Consider the following 18,372-nt stretch of genomic DNA (forward strand, 5'->3'; position numbering starts at 1 on the left):
CATGGATCTTGGACTGGGTAGCTCAAATTAATACACTACCTCTCCAACCTTGCAAATGATCTGTAAGGACCGTAATACCTATGAGCAAGCTTTGTATTGGTATTTCCTTTTAGTGAGGCATAACGGTTCTTATGAAGATGCAAGTACATGCTAGCCTTTGCATAAAGCTGATGCATCCTCATAATTTCCAGCACCTGCTTCACATGCTTTATGTGCTCCTGTCTATCCTTGCTGTAAATGCGGATATCATCAAAGAAAACCAGCACAAATCTGAAAAGAAGTGGCTGCAATATCTTGTTCATCAGCGCCTCGAAGGTGACCGATGCGTTAGTCAATCCAAAAGGCATCACCATGAATTCATACAAGCCCCCTTCTATGTGGAAGGCCATCTTGTGCTCATTTCCTTATTTCACCCTGATTTGATGGCAGCCAGACATCAAATCTACCTTCGTGAAGGACTGAGCACCCTTCAATTCGTCCAATGGATCATCAATCCTGGGGATTGAAAACCTATTCTTGATAGTGGCCTTGTTGAGATCCCTGTAATCAATGCACATGCGGTATACGATCCATCTTTCTTCTTCACCAGAAGCACTGGGGAGGCAAAAGGAGACGTGCTATGAGAGATGAAGTTCTTCTCAAGAAATTCCTACACCTGTACTGCCACTTCCTCCCACTCAACTTCAGAAAAATGGTATGGGGTTTTGATTATGAGCTTACTACCAGGCCCCCGAACAATTGTATTATCCACGTCCCTCTTTGGGAGGCAATTGGGATGGCATACCTGCAAATACATCAGCAAATTCAGAGAGCAATTTCTGCATATCCGAGTCATCCACAAGGGGAATGCTTCCCTTCTGAGCTACAAACACATTCAAGGCATAGATGGCATTCCCGTTCTTGAGCTCTTTGGCCAACTATCTTGCTGAAATGACCTGCTGTCATGCCCTGTAATACCACTTGCTGACTCATGTGTGCAAAGCTGAGTGTTAAGGCATTCAAGTCCATGCTGAATTTTCCCAGAGATGTCATCCAGTCGCAGCCCAAGACAACATCAACCGGACCCATGTCCGGAGCAAAAAGATCTGCAGTAAAATCATAGTGATTAGAGAGCCTGATCCTCGCATCCTGTCTACACAGTCTACTGATCATATGCTGTCCATTGGCCACTTCCACTGGTCTCCCTCTGTAGCAATCAGTCCCACCTTCTACAAGGTCTTGGTGTTGATGAATCTATGACTGCTCCTAGCATGTGAACAGTCCAGCTCTTGATCTCACCCTTTAATCTGATAGTCTCAACACTCCTAGTACCCATCAATGCATCAGGGGAGATAGCATATAGTGTTGCTATGCGCCCCAATAAATCTCCTCCTGAGCCACAGGAGCATTCCCATCTGCATCATCCCGTGCATGGAATGGCATGGCAACATGATGCTCCACAAAAGAGGCTCTAGGCATACAGTGTCGTCTACCACGAGGGGGCTGAATGTAAAATGTGTCACTGGCATGCATGTTAGACTCAGTAGCACCAGCAGGATCAAAAGGAAACTCTGCACCCTTCATGGATCCAGTGTCGAGAGCTGCTTCTGGCTCATATACTCCCTCCATCTCATCATGAGAGGCATCCAGGGAGGCTGCAGCATCTACCAATTCCTCATCGTCAGATAGCTCGATGATCATGCAAAGTTTGGCTGCACTAGTGTTGCGCATCTTGCAAACATCTCGATGCTCAGGGGTCCAAGTCTTGCCACACTTGAAGCATAAATTTGCCTTCTTCCTGCTGTCCATAATTGCCCTTGTATGCTGTTTGATCTCTGATCTTTAATTCCCAGCATTTATCTTGCCTCCTGGCTTGGCATCAGAATATCTGTAGGGTTGGCATACGGCATCTTGCTGCCCAATACAGTAGGAAATCTAGGGAATGGTGCTGCTGCAGATTTCTTATCATGCCAATCAGCCCATTTAGGCTTCTTTTCAGAATCATACGTAGTCCCATGAGTGCTACCCATTGCATCTCAATCTGCTGGCATACTTAGGCTCAAAGACCTCTACGAGTTGTACAGCTCGCTCAATGGTCTGAGGGTTATGTGCCCTCACATCTGCAGCCAAAGGACGGTGCAGCCCGTGTATAAAGCGCAGCAATTTGCCCTTTTCAGATATGTCCTGCAAAAACAAAGGAAGCCTCCAAAAACGCTGAGATACTCCTGGACCGTTCCATTCTGTGAAAATGCATAGAACTCAAGCAAGTACTGCTCTAATACGAGCAAGGATACAAAGGTAGTGACCATAAGTTCTTTGAATCCCTTCCATGTGGTTGGCTTTTGAGGTGAATCCCTTGTATACCGCCACCACGTGTGAGCATAACCTTACATATGCATGCTAGGAAAAATGATGCGATCCTCCTCAGACTTGGGGTAGAAGCGGAAGTAATCTTCCAGCTTCATAAGCCACTCTTCCAACTCATTATGTCACCCTTGAACTTGTGCGCGGTGAGCTTATCCTTGACATCTTTTGCTGCATAGTTTCTGCTCAAGCCACTCCCAAATGCACAGGCCTGCGTTTAACCAGGGCTACTATGACCCCCGTTGGTCGCGCTCCAAGTCTAAACAAGGAGGGGATGTCTCCAAGTGTGATCTGTGTGTCGACCCTCTATCTGAGCTTTCGGGTCATGGGCTCCAGGTCACGGTCATGTCGAGGCCTCGTCTTGTTGGGGTCCATGTGATCTAGCTGAAAGAACTCCATGATAGAGCTCTGAGAGGGATCAACCGAGAAAGAAGTTTGCTCCTGTCTCCGTGCTCGGAGTATCCTTTCGCGGTGTCTAAGTGCCTCATGAATGAAACCTGCCAAACACCACTGGTCTGGATAGGAGAGAAAACGGGCTAAAATCCCATAACTATCCCTGAAGAGGCAGTGGAAACGTCCTCGGATCTCATAGTACATAGGACACTTGAAGATGAAATGCTCCTCTGTCTCAACCTCCTGTATGTCACACAGTGTGCATATGCATCGCTCCCTGGGTAGTCGCTCTGCTCTGCCGCTCTCGATGCGAAGTTTGTGTGAAGAGACCCAGAACTGCCCAAGAGAGATGCTCAGTGAGTGGGGTAGGTGAATCTATATGTATCCTGGTGGGTCAACGAAACCCTCCGCTGTGATATGTAAGAAGTGATCTCTATAGAAGCTAAGCTTCACTAGGAGTTCACTCGGTCCCAACCAGGTTCGAAAAGTGTGTAGCTGTAGTAGACCCTCACGGATAACCTCGTTAACCTTGTGTGATAAGAGGGGAGAAAATGGAGCATCCATGCTATACTAGAAGGGAGGTAGTCTATCCATGTGGAGCCACAGTCGCTCAAACCATCTCTCTGTATGTGCATACCAGCATCTCTAATCTCCTCCTGCTGCAAGTGCCATAGAAGAGGATAGAGCTATCCGTGGTAGCCTGCTACGCCCCGAGGTATAATCCCCATATTCCCTAACTCGGTACAGATATGTGATGACCTGAAATGCAGCATCTAGCTGTAAAGGGGGTGACCCAAACTCAGCCTGAATGATCTGGTGAGAAACGGATGACTTACCACGAATCATCCGTGATAACATGAGAACCTGTAGCCGCTCCACACGGACCCACTCTGTATCCGACAAGTCTGACCCCCAACAAGGGCTGTCGTACATCGCCGCTGGGCGAGCCAAGGAGTCAAAAAGCAACCCCTTGGTGCATGGATCCTGAAAGTGCGAGCAGAAGCATTGCCTCTCTAGTCTGGCCAATGAGGCATACCCTCTACTCAAGCGTGCCTGCATCGCGGGTCTCATAGTGAAGCTCGGTCCGGAGATGATAACCCCAAGATACGTGTATGATGAAACTATCTCAACAGATGACCCCGCAAATGTGAACTGCTCCTGACGCATGATGGCTCGAGATGTATTAAAGATCATGACCTTGGTTTTACCCAGGTTGACCTTCAAATCATGAGACTCACAAAAGGACTGTAGTGCGTCTAGGTGTCTCTGAAGCCCCTTTGCTGAGGAAGACAAGAGAGCCACGTCATCTGCATAGAGCAAAATCTGGATCAACGTGCCCGCAAGAGAGCGACCTACACCCATGTGTCTGCATCACCATCTCAAGCTCGTCAATGTAGAGGCCAAACAAGGTAGGCGACAAAGGACACCCTTGTTTAACCCCGATGGTACTCATGATCTCGTTTGTCCACCCGGATCCTGCCCAAGAAACTCCCTCGTAAAGTGCCATGACAGTGCAAATGATCTCGTGGTCGTAACCCAAGTCCTATAGGCGCCATATGAGACGAGCTCTCGGGACCGTGTCAAATGCCTTGCGAAAATCCACAAAGCAACAATAAACCCTCTGCTTCCATGACCTCGCCTCCTCGATGATACATCTGAGCGTGAGAATGTGGTCCATGGTTCCATGATCACACCGAAATCCGACCTGTCCTGCTGCTCTAAGTCCTCGACACTCTGCAAGCCTGCTAACCTCAGAGTATGACATGTCCAATCATAATGGTCCTGTAGTTCTCCCGGCTCATGGGATCCCCTGCCTTGTGGATGGGTGAGATAGTGTTAATGGTCCAAGTGTGTGGAAATCCCAAACAAACCGCTTCATTAAAAAGCTTTGCTAAGATCGGGGCTAGGAGGTTAATCCCATGTACCCCTCGTCTCATCTCTATAAGCAGACTCCCATGTATATCCGCTGACTATTGGAAGAGGGCGCTTTGGACTCTGATGTCTCTGTATAGAAGACTATGTCGTGGCCTGTATAGGATTCCGATAAGTTTCCTGGTTCTGACCATAAGGTACCATTACAGTTCCAAATGGTGCAGGACATGGTCTCGGATATCTGAGTCTCAGACCCCGCTTCCCTATGTAGGGAAGGGGACAGGTGCCCTACGGGGGCCTGTAAGAAGTCGTCCCTCTCGTACCACTGCCCACTTTCCCTCCTTCCGAGCCTGATCCTGCTGCTGCAGCAAAGAGCGCCTCTCCTCAACCTGTAGAGGTGTGAGGTCCTCATCCATAGAGATCGCTGGGCTGATCTCGAAGGACTGACCTGCGTCGTAGAGCTAAAAGTCATGCCTGAGTGTCATAAAACCGTATGATCAGGGGTTGCTCTCGGTTGGGATCTCTCCCCACCCGCCATGCCCTCTCTATCATGTGCTCAGCCACACCCAGGGTAGCGGCCACAAACATAATCGCATCTACCATCGGTGTAGCCTCAGTGCATGGGATCCCGCGTACTCTGATGTTGAGAGCCTTACTGGCTCTCTGCTGCTGCTCCATGAGGGTAGCCGAAACGGTTACCCTTGTGAGTTCCCGTTTGGCCACATCAACCCATCTGGAAGTCTCCTCAATAGCAGATTGCATGCTCGCAATCTGTGCCTTGACCACCGAGATACTCCCTGAGATAGTGAGGTGCACGATATCCTATCTAAGTCCCTGAATAAGACCCGCCTGCTCCCGAATGGCCCTAGCCTGTTCCTGTATGATGCGGCTCTGCTCCTGGTTGAAGCAGACCTGCTCCCGTGCGAAGTGAGTCAGCTCCATCTCACGCTCACGAAAACTATATATCTCCGTAAGCAAGGTCTCATGAGCCTCTGGTGTATCAGCCCACCCATGTCCATGCTGAAACTGTGGTGACTGTGGCATGAAAGAGTGAGACTGAGTCCGAAAACTGGACGGTGACTGAGCGAGGAACAAAGATGACAGTGGAATGGATGAGGCAGTCCCAACGGGGTGTGGGAGGGTGGGCTGACTGAGAGGGGGAGAGGAGAGTGAAGCATAATGCGGCACAGTGTATGACACCTCCAAAGTAGGGGTCATAAGCTGTGCGAGAGCTGTAATAGGAGAAGAGGGGAAGGGAACAACAACCGGCGCCATGGGCATGAGTATGTCACTGATCATAGATGTAGAGGGAGCTGAGATTGGAACTAGAGCTGGGCCTGAAGCGGGGGCTGAAGTCGAAGTAGAGATAGAGATAGAGGGAGCTGAGGTTGGAGCTGAAAACGAAACTGACACTGTAGCGGGAGTTGAGGTTGAGGTAGAGATAGAGGCTGAAGAAGCTAAGGCGGGTCCTACCTTTGCCTTGCTGTCTACCCCGAATCCACTTCGGTTGTAACGTGTGTTCACATCCTCCAATTTCAGTTGTGTCGTTTGCTTTTTTTTATTGTTGTTATTGTCGTCTTTCTTGGCTTTGTCCCCCATTTCTCTTGGGGTGTGGGTGTAGGTCTTAGTGTCCGGCCAGGAGCGAGAGCACCGGTTCCCCCCCCATAATGGGAGGCACGTCGATGAGGATAGTGAACGTTGTTCCATGAATCGATCCTTGGACACAAAGTAGTTGAGTGGCCAAGGAAGGTTCAGGGTTGCTGGCAAGGCTCATGTGGATGGTATTTGCCATTCGAACAGCTTTGCCTTTCTTGTCTTGTACTGGGGTAGCATTTTCTCTTTGGGAAGTGCTAGGTTCCATATTGGAATTTTGCTTTGGTCGCTTGGGACAATTGAACCATCTATGGTCGCCCGTACAGATGGTACAAAGTCCTTTTGTGCTGGAGTTATTCTTCTTGTAAGTGGCCGCACCTTTATGTTGATGATGGCGGTCATGACTATGTGAAGAGGAAGAGGCGCGATCATTGGAGGAGTGCTTCTGTTGGGATCCAGCATATGATTTCTGAGACTTGTGGGAATCTTGAGACTGTCGTTGACCTTGATTACCCGAGTTTTTTTTGAACTTAGGGTTATCTTGAGGGCGAGCACCTTTGGCCATAGTAGAGTTCTGTGTTCTATTAGAACTCTGCTTCCCTATGTTTTGGAAATCGGTAACGCGCTTTGTGTAAGCAATAGCGCCAGCTATGGTGGTGATGTTTGCTTTGAGGACATCAATGTGTAACGAGGGATTTAGGCTTGAGATGAAAGCATGAAGGCAATCATCATCAATTAAACCATCGATCTCCAGCACCAATGTGGTGAACTGAGAGATGTAGGCAGACAGGGAGCCCGTTTGCTCCAACTGTCGGAGTTTCGAACGTGCTTGGAAGTCCGCATTGGCAAGTATGAACTGCTTACGGAGCACGTGTTCAAAACGTTCCCATGTTAACACACTTTTGCCGTCCTTTAAGCATCGTTGCCACCATAGGAAAGCTGTATCCTTGAGGAGGGAGGCTGCCAAGGAAATCTTTTTGCCTTCAGTGAGGTCAACAGTATCAAAGTACATGCGCAGTTTTGCGAGCCATTGGTCAACTGTTCGGCGATTTCGTTGACCAATGTAGGCTTCTGGAAGTTTAATGTCAAGTCTTTTAGTTTTGGAAGCTTGGAGTAAGTGGTAGAGGACACGAAGTTCAGTGTTTTCTACCTCTGGTGGGAACGAGTCCACATAGTCGTCCGGTGGCGTCACGTCATCCTCTGTATGTGTGGTACTGTGAGAATCCTGGAGTTGTTGGACTTCCTGGACCAAGTCGGAGATGTTGTCCTGAAGCTGAGCAATTTGAAGTTGAAGTAAGTTGACTTCAGGGGTCTTTTTTAGACTTGAGTCGCTTATCTCCGGAGAGGCTGCATGCAAGCGTTGCGACATATCTGAGGTCCCTATGAGAAGAGCACGAACTTGCACTCTAGTTTGTACCATTCTTGGAAGAAGATCCGAGCCACTCCCTGAGGTTGCTCATGTTGGAGGGGGCAGGCGAGGCAGGATGGAACCACCCGTGGAAATCTGGTAAAGGAGGTCCTGTCTGAGGAAACACTGGTGATGCCGAAGTGGGTGTTACTGCTCATGAGAGTACAGGGGTAGGTTGCAGAGTCCACGGATCTGAGAAGGGATAAGGAGCTGCTGTCGGGAATGGAGGAAATCCTGTAAATATTGTCTTGGGGAAGGTAAAACCTGTGCAGGAGGAAATCTGGGAGCTGAAGGAGGTGGAGAGTACCCTGGAGATTCTGAAGCTGAGGCGTAAGAGTCTCTCCAAAGATGGACAGCAAACTCGTGAGGAATATCGGGTTCTAGGTATCTACGTGTCTCATGAAACACAACCTGGATTGTGCTGAGGAAGTAATGTAATTGAGGTGCCTCACGCAAAAGATATAGGATGTGATCCAAGTCACTGGAAGGGCACGTGACACAGAAGACCCACGATACAAAAGCTCCGAAATGGGCTGGTTGTGCAATCTGAACACGATATTGTGTGATAGATGATGCCTGAGGTGTCCTTGAAGGGACTGGGGCATTACCAGGGGTTTCCATGCTTTAAGGAGGTGGCTTTCATTTGTTGTAATTTGATAATGAGCAGCAAATAACAATATGAAAGAGAATCCTTAGAAATAGAATGGAAAGAATCCACCTGGCATGGATTAGATCTGCCAATTAGTTGCGTAGAAAAGGCCTGCAGATCTCTGTCCGGAGGTCCATGTTGCTGTCTTTGCAAGTCCACGTGGATGTGTGAACAAGCAACAGGTACCTGGCGAGACTTTTGAGGCAGATGGGGCGTTGGCAGAGGCGTATTACAGATTGCATAAGATCTGGCGCACTTTTCCTGCGTGGAAGTTCGTAGCCTAGCGAAGGAGGCCTATGTTGAAACCTATGGGATACTAGAAACAGGACCGGGCCTAGCTAGACGGAAATAGAGGGCAGCAAAGAGCCGCTGTTCACAGGCTAAAAGGTGGCGTGATGAGCAGCAAAGGCCAGGCTAGTTTGATTCGAGATCAAAAGGGCAGCAAGGGCTGCTGGTCACAGGTAATCATGGCGATGAACCAACAAGAGCTGGCTGCAGCAGAACGATCTAGCGTATGCCCGATGGAAGCCTGAACGAAAGTGCCGCCTGTTTGTAAACGAGAAGGCAAAAATCACGTACGGCCATTTTAAAGCGCAATAGGCAGACGTGAAATCACGATTGAATTTCGCCCTTTTTCCTTGCTGGTTGGTAGTTGCCAAAAAATGTAAACGTGGGTTTAGAGAACCCTTGGGTAGTCTAGGGTTAGGCCTTGGGTATAGGACTGGTTGCCCTTTTTAGGCCCTCTAGGTATCCTTTTGTAGGTTGGTGCTTGGTGGGGTATGACCCTTGGAATAGGTGTACCTTTTCATGAAGGGGTGCAACCCTATTTTAAAAAGGGGTGTCCCCACACAAAAAGATGCGTCCTTTTTTCCACGATGGGGTGTGTCCCTTGGGTGAGGAGTCAAAAACTCATCAATCATCAAAAGGTGTGTCCGATGGTGAAAAGGTGCGTCCCTTGGTTTTGGGACAACCCAAGCACATCAAAAGACACGGTTTTTGTCATGTCCATCCACATCAACTCATGATGTGAGGGAGATGGAGAGGCCACTGATGACTTTAGGTAGGGTTGGCGCTAAAAATTTTTACACTCATTCTCTCCATCTCTTCCATGCACAATGTGCGTGGATATCCTTCTAGCGGAAAGAGAGGTATCAAATAGGTGCTAGAAGGTGGGGGGCATTTCCTACAGACAGGAGCGAAATTTGCTCCGATACCACTGTAAGAAATCCTAGATTTACTATATTTAGAAATGTGCTAAGGAACAGAAAGGAGACTGAAATAGCAGAGAACAAGGAATATTTGTACTGCTTGAGTGTTTATAGTGTGTTATCCATACAGTTGGGCCTCTCTTATATAGAGAGTGAAGAGTCACGCATGAAAAGGTGTGTACTCCAAAGTGTATGTGCATGAAGAGGTGTGTACCCCTTGTGAAGGGTGTGACTCTTGATGAGAGGGTACATTACAATGGTAGTGTCTCTTCAATAGAATGTCTTTTGTGAAGGGTTGTGCCTCATAGGAAGTGTCCTGTCAAAAGGGCATACCCTTCCACAAGTGTCCATTCATTAAACCATCCATAAGTCTAAGGTATAGAGAAAGGAATATGTCACAGATCGTGACAAAAAAGAAACATGGCAAGAGCCAGAGATTTCTTTTAAGCTTCTCAATTTGAATAATTTTGCACTTTGCAACACCCGCCAAGAGATTTTGAAAGGGGAAAAAACCAATGACCTTGTAAAATGAAGGTTGGCTTAAAAGAAAGATGTCAAAAGGCATGTCAACAAGAGCTCTCACAAATGCTTAGCAATCACACATACCAAAAAGGGAAAGTCAGTATCCAATCATCTTAACCAATCACCATTGCATACAATTCCCAGAGAACAAAAGAGAATTTCTTACCTTGCTCTCTAACGATTGAGGCATGCTATAGAGGAAACAAAATTATTAATAGCTGCTTCTACTTACCTCCAGAAAAAACGATGAGCAACTTGTTTCTGATATGATACGTAGAGGAGCCGAGCTGTTTTGGGGTGGGCTAAAGGACCATGCAAGACCCCACCGAGAAGTCCTACCCTGAACGAACTCTGTTGTGCGTAGCATTTTCACTTTTAAATTTCGAAGTCTAGGAATCAAGGACTTAAGATTAACTTTTCTCCCTACCATGGTAGTAAACCAGCTGCCACATGAAAACTTTCGGTCAAACCAAAACTGCACCAGGAAACAAGCTTTATATTATCTACAAATTCACATTTGCAAAAAGGATCGACAATCTTACTGAATTTTTTCCTTCAGCTGCGTACTATCCTCAATTATTCTAGTTATGAATCCTTCTTCACCTCCAGGACAAACCATTTCCTCGATTGTTCCACCACAGGCTGTGTAAGGATTTGCACCTGCTTCTTCGATACTTTCAAAAAATGGAGGATTACACATGCAAAAATCAAACCGCTCCCCATCACGGACAACACCCACAAGAACAGGAGGTCCTTTATAATTAGAACAAAAACCCATTGCAGAAAAATCCATCTGAGATTCATGAGCCATAACCCGGGGACCTTGACCCTCGTGAGGTTCTTTGGAATTGTTGGTTTCCTGGTATGCTTGTGGGACGACTGATATATCATTGGACACCTGAAATTCAAGGCTGCATGATTCCTCAATTTGCGACACATTGCCTTCAGTGGCTGTATGAACAGATGCAGCCACATTTGGGATGTCGCACGCACTTATCTGGCCACATCCAGCAATTCCCATAGGTATCATGGCTTCGTGACCATGGTCACATTCATAACCTTCTATGCTCCTAATGCTAATCAAATCAGACAGATGTACGTTTTGTCGAACGTTTCTCTGAGCCCATTCAAGAGCAGTATCTGTAAAGTCTGTCACATAGTTGGCAAAAAAACTTGAGACCACCAGAAATGGACTCTCTCTCTCTCTCTCTCTCTCTCTCTGCGGAACAGAGCCAAAGATGTGAATCACAAAGAATCTTTCAGCCTCAACACAAGGCTAGTGTACTAGATAATTCGTTTATGCACTCATGTCCTTCTATTTCTATTTGGTGATTTCACTAGTGTGTACTGGTCTCTTGCAAAAATTAGCTCAGTCCAGGTGCACAAGGGACCTGTTTGTAGCTTTTCAGAGCGATAAAGGTTGTTTAGAATCTAGATATGGATATGCTAAACATGTTTACAAACCATTTTAGTATTATTTGTAGCCAATCTGCGACGGGCTAGTGTGCTAGATGTTTTGGTTATGTATCCAATCCCTACTATTCTGTCATTTCACAAATTCAACTTGGACTCTTGCGCGCATTAATATTTAGCTCATCATGTGCAGGTGTACTGGGATCCTCTTTTGCTTCTATGGGACACCTTGGGTAGAGAGTCTGACCTCATACACAGAATTACTAGACCTTGACTCCACCTAAGAGCAGCCAGCAGAGTTTTGGGGCACAATTGTCAGAAATTGTGGGCTGAGATTTGGAGTTTGGAGCCATTCGGGTGGTGGATTGTCTAGGTGGGGGACCAATGGAGCCACCACAAGCAATAGGTGGGTGAGATGGCTGCATCAACACAACCTTGATCGTCTAGGACAGGGACCAATCGAGCCACACCACAGCTGATAGGTGGCTGAGATGGCTGCAACAACACAACCTGTGGAGATCCTACTAGCCTACGACCTGCTTGGGTTCCCCTTGCACCCCTTGGCCCCCCCAAGCAAGACTCCCTTCTTGTTCCTCCCCAGATCCCCTTCTCTCCTCTTCCTCATCAAATTTTTCCCCAATCATCCCACTTCCACTACTTCCCGCACGCAGCATTCTCTTGATCCTCTCTTTCCCTTCAGCCATCCACAAGGGAGATCAGTGATCGATTTTGACGGTCTCAACAAATTCTTTAGTTGCAATTCTTTATTTTCATCTCTAAAGTGAGTTTTCGGCTGAGTTTTGATGCCTCGGCCAATGGAATTACATTACAAGGATATCTTGTTAGAGAAGAAAGAGCAAGAAGAAACTACCAAAGAGCCACCTGGGGGGTTCATTTTTGCAGCCTTTGAATTGGAGGAATAAACCAATAGCTGTTGAACTTTACTGTTAGATCCCTAGCAAACCATGGGTTGCAAGTAGTTAGCCCTATGGTTAGGGGAGACCTTGAGGACATATCCATTAGCCTACGGTGAAAGGCCCTAGCGCTAAGGTTAACAAAATACCATCTAGAATAGAATACACCTTTGTAAGACTAGAATATATGCAATCATACAAATTTAGATTTTTTGTTATTCTAAAGTCCAAAAAACTACAAAGAAAATAAAAGAGAACATGAAAGAGAAGGAAAAAGAGGTAACAAAAACTTTTTGAAAAACAAAAGGAAGACATACTTAGCAAGCAAAGCAACACTTATGTCGTCATTAGTGCCCAAGCATAAGCTGCTATACTGGGTTTCTAAAGACACGCGGAGTCTCTTGGGCAAACCGAATGCTTACTAAAATACGTCAAATAAACAAAAGAGAAAGAAAACAAGAAAGGAAGAAGAAAGGAAGAAGGTGACTAAGTCATTTCCCTCTCTTTCCCCTCCATTAAGATGCATCATTTGAAGGTGTGTGCTTAAAAAACCTTTGTAACTATTGCAAGGTGTTTATTGGCACCATTATAAAGCTCTTTGAGATTATACCATTGTTGCTTTTTGAAACTCTAAAAGTTGTTTATTGGCACCGTTATTATGTCCACTTGATGGACATGAGTGAGCTTCTTGCACAATTATCATTCACTTGTGTGGCAAAATCCATCAAAGAAGAACACCATCTGAACATTGGCGATAAAGGTGTCCACTAATTAATGTGAATTTCCAAGCCTTCAAGGCTTATTGCCTACACTTATCATGGGACATATTGTCTGGAGATGTACCTTTAGATAAATAATCCATCAACTTGGCATATTCATGCTAACAATAATCAACTACCAAGAGCCCGGCATCTACAAGTTTAGTAGTGACCCTTGAGTATCTTCCAAGGCAGGTAGTCTAGACAAACATTCAGCTTCTACATGAGTTTTCCCGACCTTATGAATAATCTTAAAATTGAACTCCTGTAAAATAAGTGTCCAACATATGAAGTTTTGTTGATGAGATAATGCAATTCCCAATGATCAACATAAAAAACAAAGTGGTTGCCGAGTAAATAATGCCTTAGTTTTTGCACACTGATACCATGCCCAAAGCTTCTCGCTCTGTAGTACTATAGTTAGACTCTGTGGCAGTCAATATTTGATTGGCATATTTGCATACTAATTCCATACTTCTATGCCCATATGCATGTATGTATGGAAACGTATGAAAAAAACTATGTTTGGACTTTACCATGTTCAACATGGTTTACTTTTACCGTTTGTAGAACGGTCTTGTCTACACCATCTACAGAATGGTGATGGATCTCCACTATCCATGATAGTCACATCCAGTGATAGGATGTTGGGAGCTAATGCATGAGGTGGACTTTTGTCACCGGCATCCACAAGCTCGTGGCCATGCTAGCTAGTGCCAATGCAAACAACAAGGTCAGCTGCCAAGCAGGCATCCATATAGCCATGCAAGCATCCTTGCGCAGCCAACAATCGACACAGTCAACAGATAGTCAATGCCACATCATCGCAGGTCCAAAAAACATAGACTTGACTTTTTTGCCAAAAGTCAATGCGTTGACTTTTTATCGATGTTGCCCTTTTGGCCTACTTGGTCAACAGTCGGTGTTAACCAGCCGACCATGATCAACGGTCGATGTTGACCAGGTCGGCACACATGACCTAATAGCCTATAAAAGGGCAGCCTTTGGCCCGCATTCTTCATCCCACAATTGTGTTAGAATTATAGATATAATTCACCAATGACCAATGTAATTTAATAAGCTAGTTAGGGACACTTTTCCCTCTTTAAGAGGTTTTTTCCCCTAACCGCAGTTAGTTTACTAACTATGGTTAGTGACTACTAAGGTTTTGTCACTAGGACAAAACCTTATCTCTCACTCTTTCAGTTGTACTCTTTACACTCTTCTATTGCAACTCAGCTCTAAAGCTTTCAGCTCTCAAGCTCACTCTCTCTTGCTCTCTCTCTCTCTCCAAACTCTCACATTTGGTATCAGAGCAGGCTGATCCTGCTCCCTACTCCTTCCTCGTTCAGCTCCAGCCTACAGCCCACGCTCCTACTACCGCTCCTGCTGCTACACCCCATCCGTACAACTCGAAGCAAGAAAAACGAATGTCCGTACAGTCCGTACGACTGTACGGAATCCGTACCCTACATACCTGCGTCATCGCCATTCGTACCTGCCGTACCGTCCTGCATCAGTGCCAGTGCAGCGCCGTACAGCACGTACTGCACCATCATCGCCGTACAGTCTGAGTTCGCCATACCGCTCTTGCGTGTACCTGCTTCCGTACCTGCAATCTCGACACCGTACGCCTGTACTTCGCCGTACATCCCGGGTAACTGCTTGTCCGTACACGCATTTCGTCGTACATTACCGTACTGGTACGGTCTTCCATACAGCAACGCAAGCAGCCGTACATATCCGTACCTGCAGATCCGTACATACTCGCCATCCAGCCGTACCTGTCTGTGCTGTACTTCCGTACAGTTGTACTGCAGGTGTACGGATTTCGTACAGAGTTTATTGTGCAGGTTTCCTTCATCTGTAGGTGATCTTTGGCAGGCACATTTTGCAGACAGCCATTGTTTGGCTCAGTTTTTTGGGAGTACACTTGGGGCATCCTGTTTGTTGCAGACATTGCAATTAATTTGCAGAATCTGCTCCAAAATTTTGGGGCTTTTGATTCTGTAGTATAATTTCTTGAAGAAATTTGGGGATTTTGTAATTACACTCCAATTTCGCAGTGAAATTTGGGGCTTTTGCAGACAGAGCGCAATTCTTGCAACATTTGGGGCTTTTGATCAATTTGCCCCTTTCCGGTTGCAATTTCGGGCCTATTTTGGGGCTTTTGTGTTGGGAGAGCAATTTTGGAGTTTTCAGTTCATACTGCCTTTCTTGAAGTGTTTTGCAGCACTTTTGGCAGATTCTGGAGAGTTTTTGATGCTTGGACAGATTTCTGACAGTGCAAGTGCAGAAATCTGAGTTGCATTTACAGCCAGTGCTTGGCTGTGTTTTTTGGGAGTTGTGCATTTCATTCCCAGTAAGGGAATTCAGTTTTGTATCTGCTTAAATCTCTTTCTCAGATATGGCCCAGCAAAATCAGAATGACTTCCAGTTCGGTGGTCTTTCACAGGAAGACAAGTTGGATGGTACCAACTACTCCCTCTGGAGTTTTATGGTACGCAATATTCTGATTTCTCGCAATTTATAATGTTAATGGGGGTGAGATCTGACCAGCAGGTATGGACCTAATACCCCTCCTCAGCAAGGAGGTGGAAGAGGTCGTGCACAGGGTGCAGCTGCAGAACAAGTTATTGGTGCAGCTATAGCCACTACTCCAGAGCAGAAGAGATGGGATTCACGGGATGCCTTAGCTTTGTCATGCATCTCTCTTTCAGTGAAAAGATTCATCATTCCGCATATCCGGTCGTGTAAGACCTCGAAGGCAGCGTGGGATATCTTAGAAAGCATGTATGCAGCTCGGAATGATGCAAGGGTATCTTTCTTGAAAAGAGAGTTAAGTAATACACATATGGAAGAGGGTGACTCCATGTCAGTCCACCTCACAAAGCTACAGGATCTCAGAGAACAATTATTGAACATAGATGAGATTATTCCTGATTCAGAGATGATTACTACCACTCTGAATTCTCTTCCTGAGTCTTATCTCAGCTTTCATACCTCGCTGAACTTATCATTTGAGGGGGGGTGCAAATCCTCTCACTTTTCATGATTTGATAGGACTTCTACTTTAGGAAGAGCACACCAAATAAAACTTGGCTTCACGTGCAGGTGAACAAGCTATGCTCTCAAAGTTTAAGTCAAAAATGGGTCAGGACAGCCTTCACAAAAGGCTAAAAATGATGCAAGTAAGCCCAAGAAGAAGGGTTTTTGTCATTACTGCAAAAAGCCAGGTCATCACATTGCAGAATGCAGGAAAAGAGAAGAAAAACAGCTCCAGTATGGCTGTTTCAGATTCAACTCCTCATGCATCTAACAGTGGGGATGCTGCAGCCAACTTTGTTGGACAGGATTATGCCTTTTTATCTTGCATTTCAGATTCTAGGCTGGCTGCTCCAGATGCTCGGGATAGTACAGCTACTTGTAATGATGATACATATGCATTTTTGACTTGCAATTATGACTCTTCTACGGATGCATCTGCTTTCAGAGTCAATGAAACCTTGGTATTTTGACAGCGGTGCATCCAAGCATATCACTTCTAGGAAGTGTCTTTTTACTTCCTTGCATCCATCTCCTATTGGTAAGAAAGTCACTTGTGCCAATAACTCATCATATTCAGTACGTGGCACAGGAGAAGTGGAGCTTACTGCCATTGATGGCTCAGTTTTCAGACTTTCAGATGTCTTATATGTGCCTGGTATCACCAAAAATCTTCTTTCAGTGTCCACTCTTAACAGAGCTGGATTTCAGGTCATCTTTGAGGATGACAAATGTGCTGTCCGAGACAGGGAAGATGGTTATGCTTTAAGATTATCTGGTACTCTGCTGCGTGGGCTTTTTCAGCTTGATTTTTTTGAGAAAAGAGCAGCCCATGCTCTTGCAGTTTCTACCCCTACTGCTGCCATGCAGAATGCAGAATTATGGCATGCCCAATATGGCCACATGCATTACAACAGCTTGATAACACTTTAGAAGCACTCTATGGTTGATGCATTGCCACCTCTTGAGATACCTCCTCCACATGCCTATGAAGGGTGCATTTTAGGCAAGATGCATAGATTCCCCTTCAAAAAGGATGGTTCAGTTAAAGCTGTCCGCAAATTACAGCTTATACACAGTGATGTTTGTGGTCCCATGAGGACTCCATCATTGGGTGGTCATCTCTACTTTGTTACCTTTATTGATGATTACTCCAATTTCACTTGGGTCTTTGGGCTGAAGCGCAAATCAGAAGTGTTCATGATGTTTAAACACTTTTCAGCCATGGTTGAAAATGAAACCGGACTCAAGATACAAACATTGCGCACAGATAGAGGTGGGGAATACTTGTCTGTAGATTTTGATGCTTTTCTTAAAGGCAAGGGTATTGTGCATCAGCTCACAGTGAGGCTGACTCCTCAGCAAAATGGCAAAGCCGAGAGGAAAAATAGAACTCTTATGGAGATGGACAGATGTATGCTGAAAAGCAAACACATGCCTCACAAATTCTGGCTTGAAGGTCTGATGTGTGCCAATTACATTTTAAATCGGGCTCCCACTAGGGCTTTAAAAACAAAAACTCCCTATGAGGTCTGGAATGGGTGAAAGCCCTCAGTGGATCATTTCCAAGTCTTTGGATGCCTTGCTTATGCTCATGTGCCAGTTGAATTTAGACACAAGTTGTCAGATAAGGCAATTAAGTGCATATTTGTTGGGTACAGTGCAGAAAGCAAGGGGTACCGTCTCTACAATCCTCCTACATGCAAGATCATTGTCAGTAGAGATGTGATATTTGCAGAAAATTCAGCTCACACTCAGGCTGAATTTCATATGCCTTCTTCTTCAGAGGATGTCTTTGAGGGGTTGCTACCCATTGCCCTGGGTTCCCCTGCTGATATTTCTGATGCAAATCAGAATTTACAGCCACCTCCCGATGCTTCAGTTCAGCCACAGGATGTCTTGCCACCTCCACAGGCAGTGGAACAGGTGGTGCAGCAAGAAATTGCAGACATACATGCAGCAAAAACAGTCCCAAACTGGCTGTTACAGACTCTCAGGGAGAGTAAAATTGATGCTCCATTACCTAGCAGGACTCGCAGTGCAGCAAGGCACATGGAAGGTGCTAATTCAGTGGAATCAGCATATGCAGGTACTCTTCTTGATGAGGAGCAGCCTGCAACATTCGAAGAAGCAAAGGACAATGTGCATTGGATGAATGCCATGCACGATGAGTTGCAGTCCATTGAAAAAAATCAGACTTGGGATGTTGTAAACTTGCCACCAGGTAAACATGCCATTGGCACACGATGGGTTT

General features: G+C 45.9%; 1 protein-coding gene across 3 annotated transcripts in view; it reads right to left on the reverse strand.

Annotated features, from left to right (window-relative positions):
* The window catches only part of FIO1 (methyltransferase), a 91,095-nt gene that overhangs the window by 8,137 nt on the left and 64,586 nt on the right, over window positions 1-18,372 (reverse strand). For all 3 annotated transcript variants that reach the window (XM_087392572.1, XM_087392571.1, XM_087392573.1), the window contains 2 exons: window positions 10,531-11,137; window positions 10,221-10,431 (listed from right to left, as the gene is read on the reverse strand). In XM_087392572.1, the coding sequence (XP_087248698.1) occupies window positions 10,221-10,431; window positions 10,531-11,137 (818 nt within the window). The remainder of the gene's footprint in view (window positions 1-10,220; window positions 10,432-10,530; window positions 11,138-18,372) is intronic.

Source organism: Dipteris shenzhenensis, chromosome 21, assembly GCF_047967505.1.
Source record: "Dipteris shenzhenensis isolate YYH24624 ecotype China chromosome 21, Dip_SZ_1.0, whole genome shotgun sequence".
NCBI classification, from domain to species: Eukaryota; Viridiplantae; Streptophyta; class Polypodiopsida; order Gleicheniales; family Dipteridaceae; genus Dipteris; species Dipteris shenzhenensis.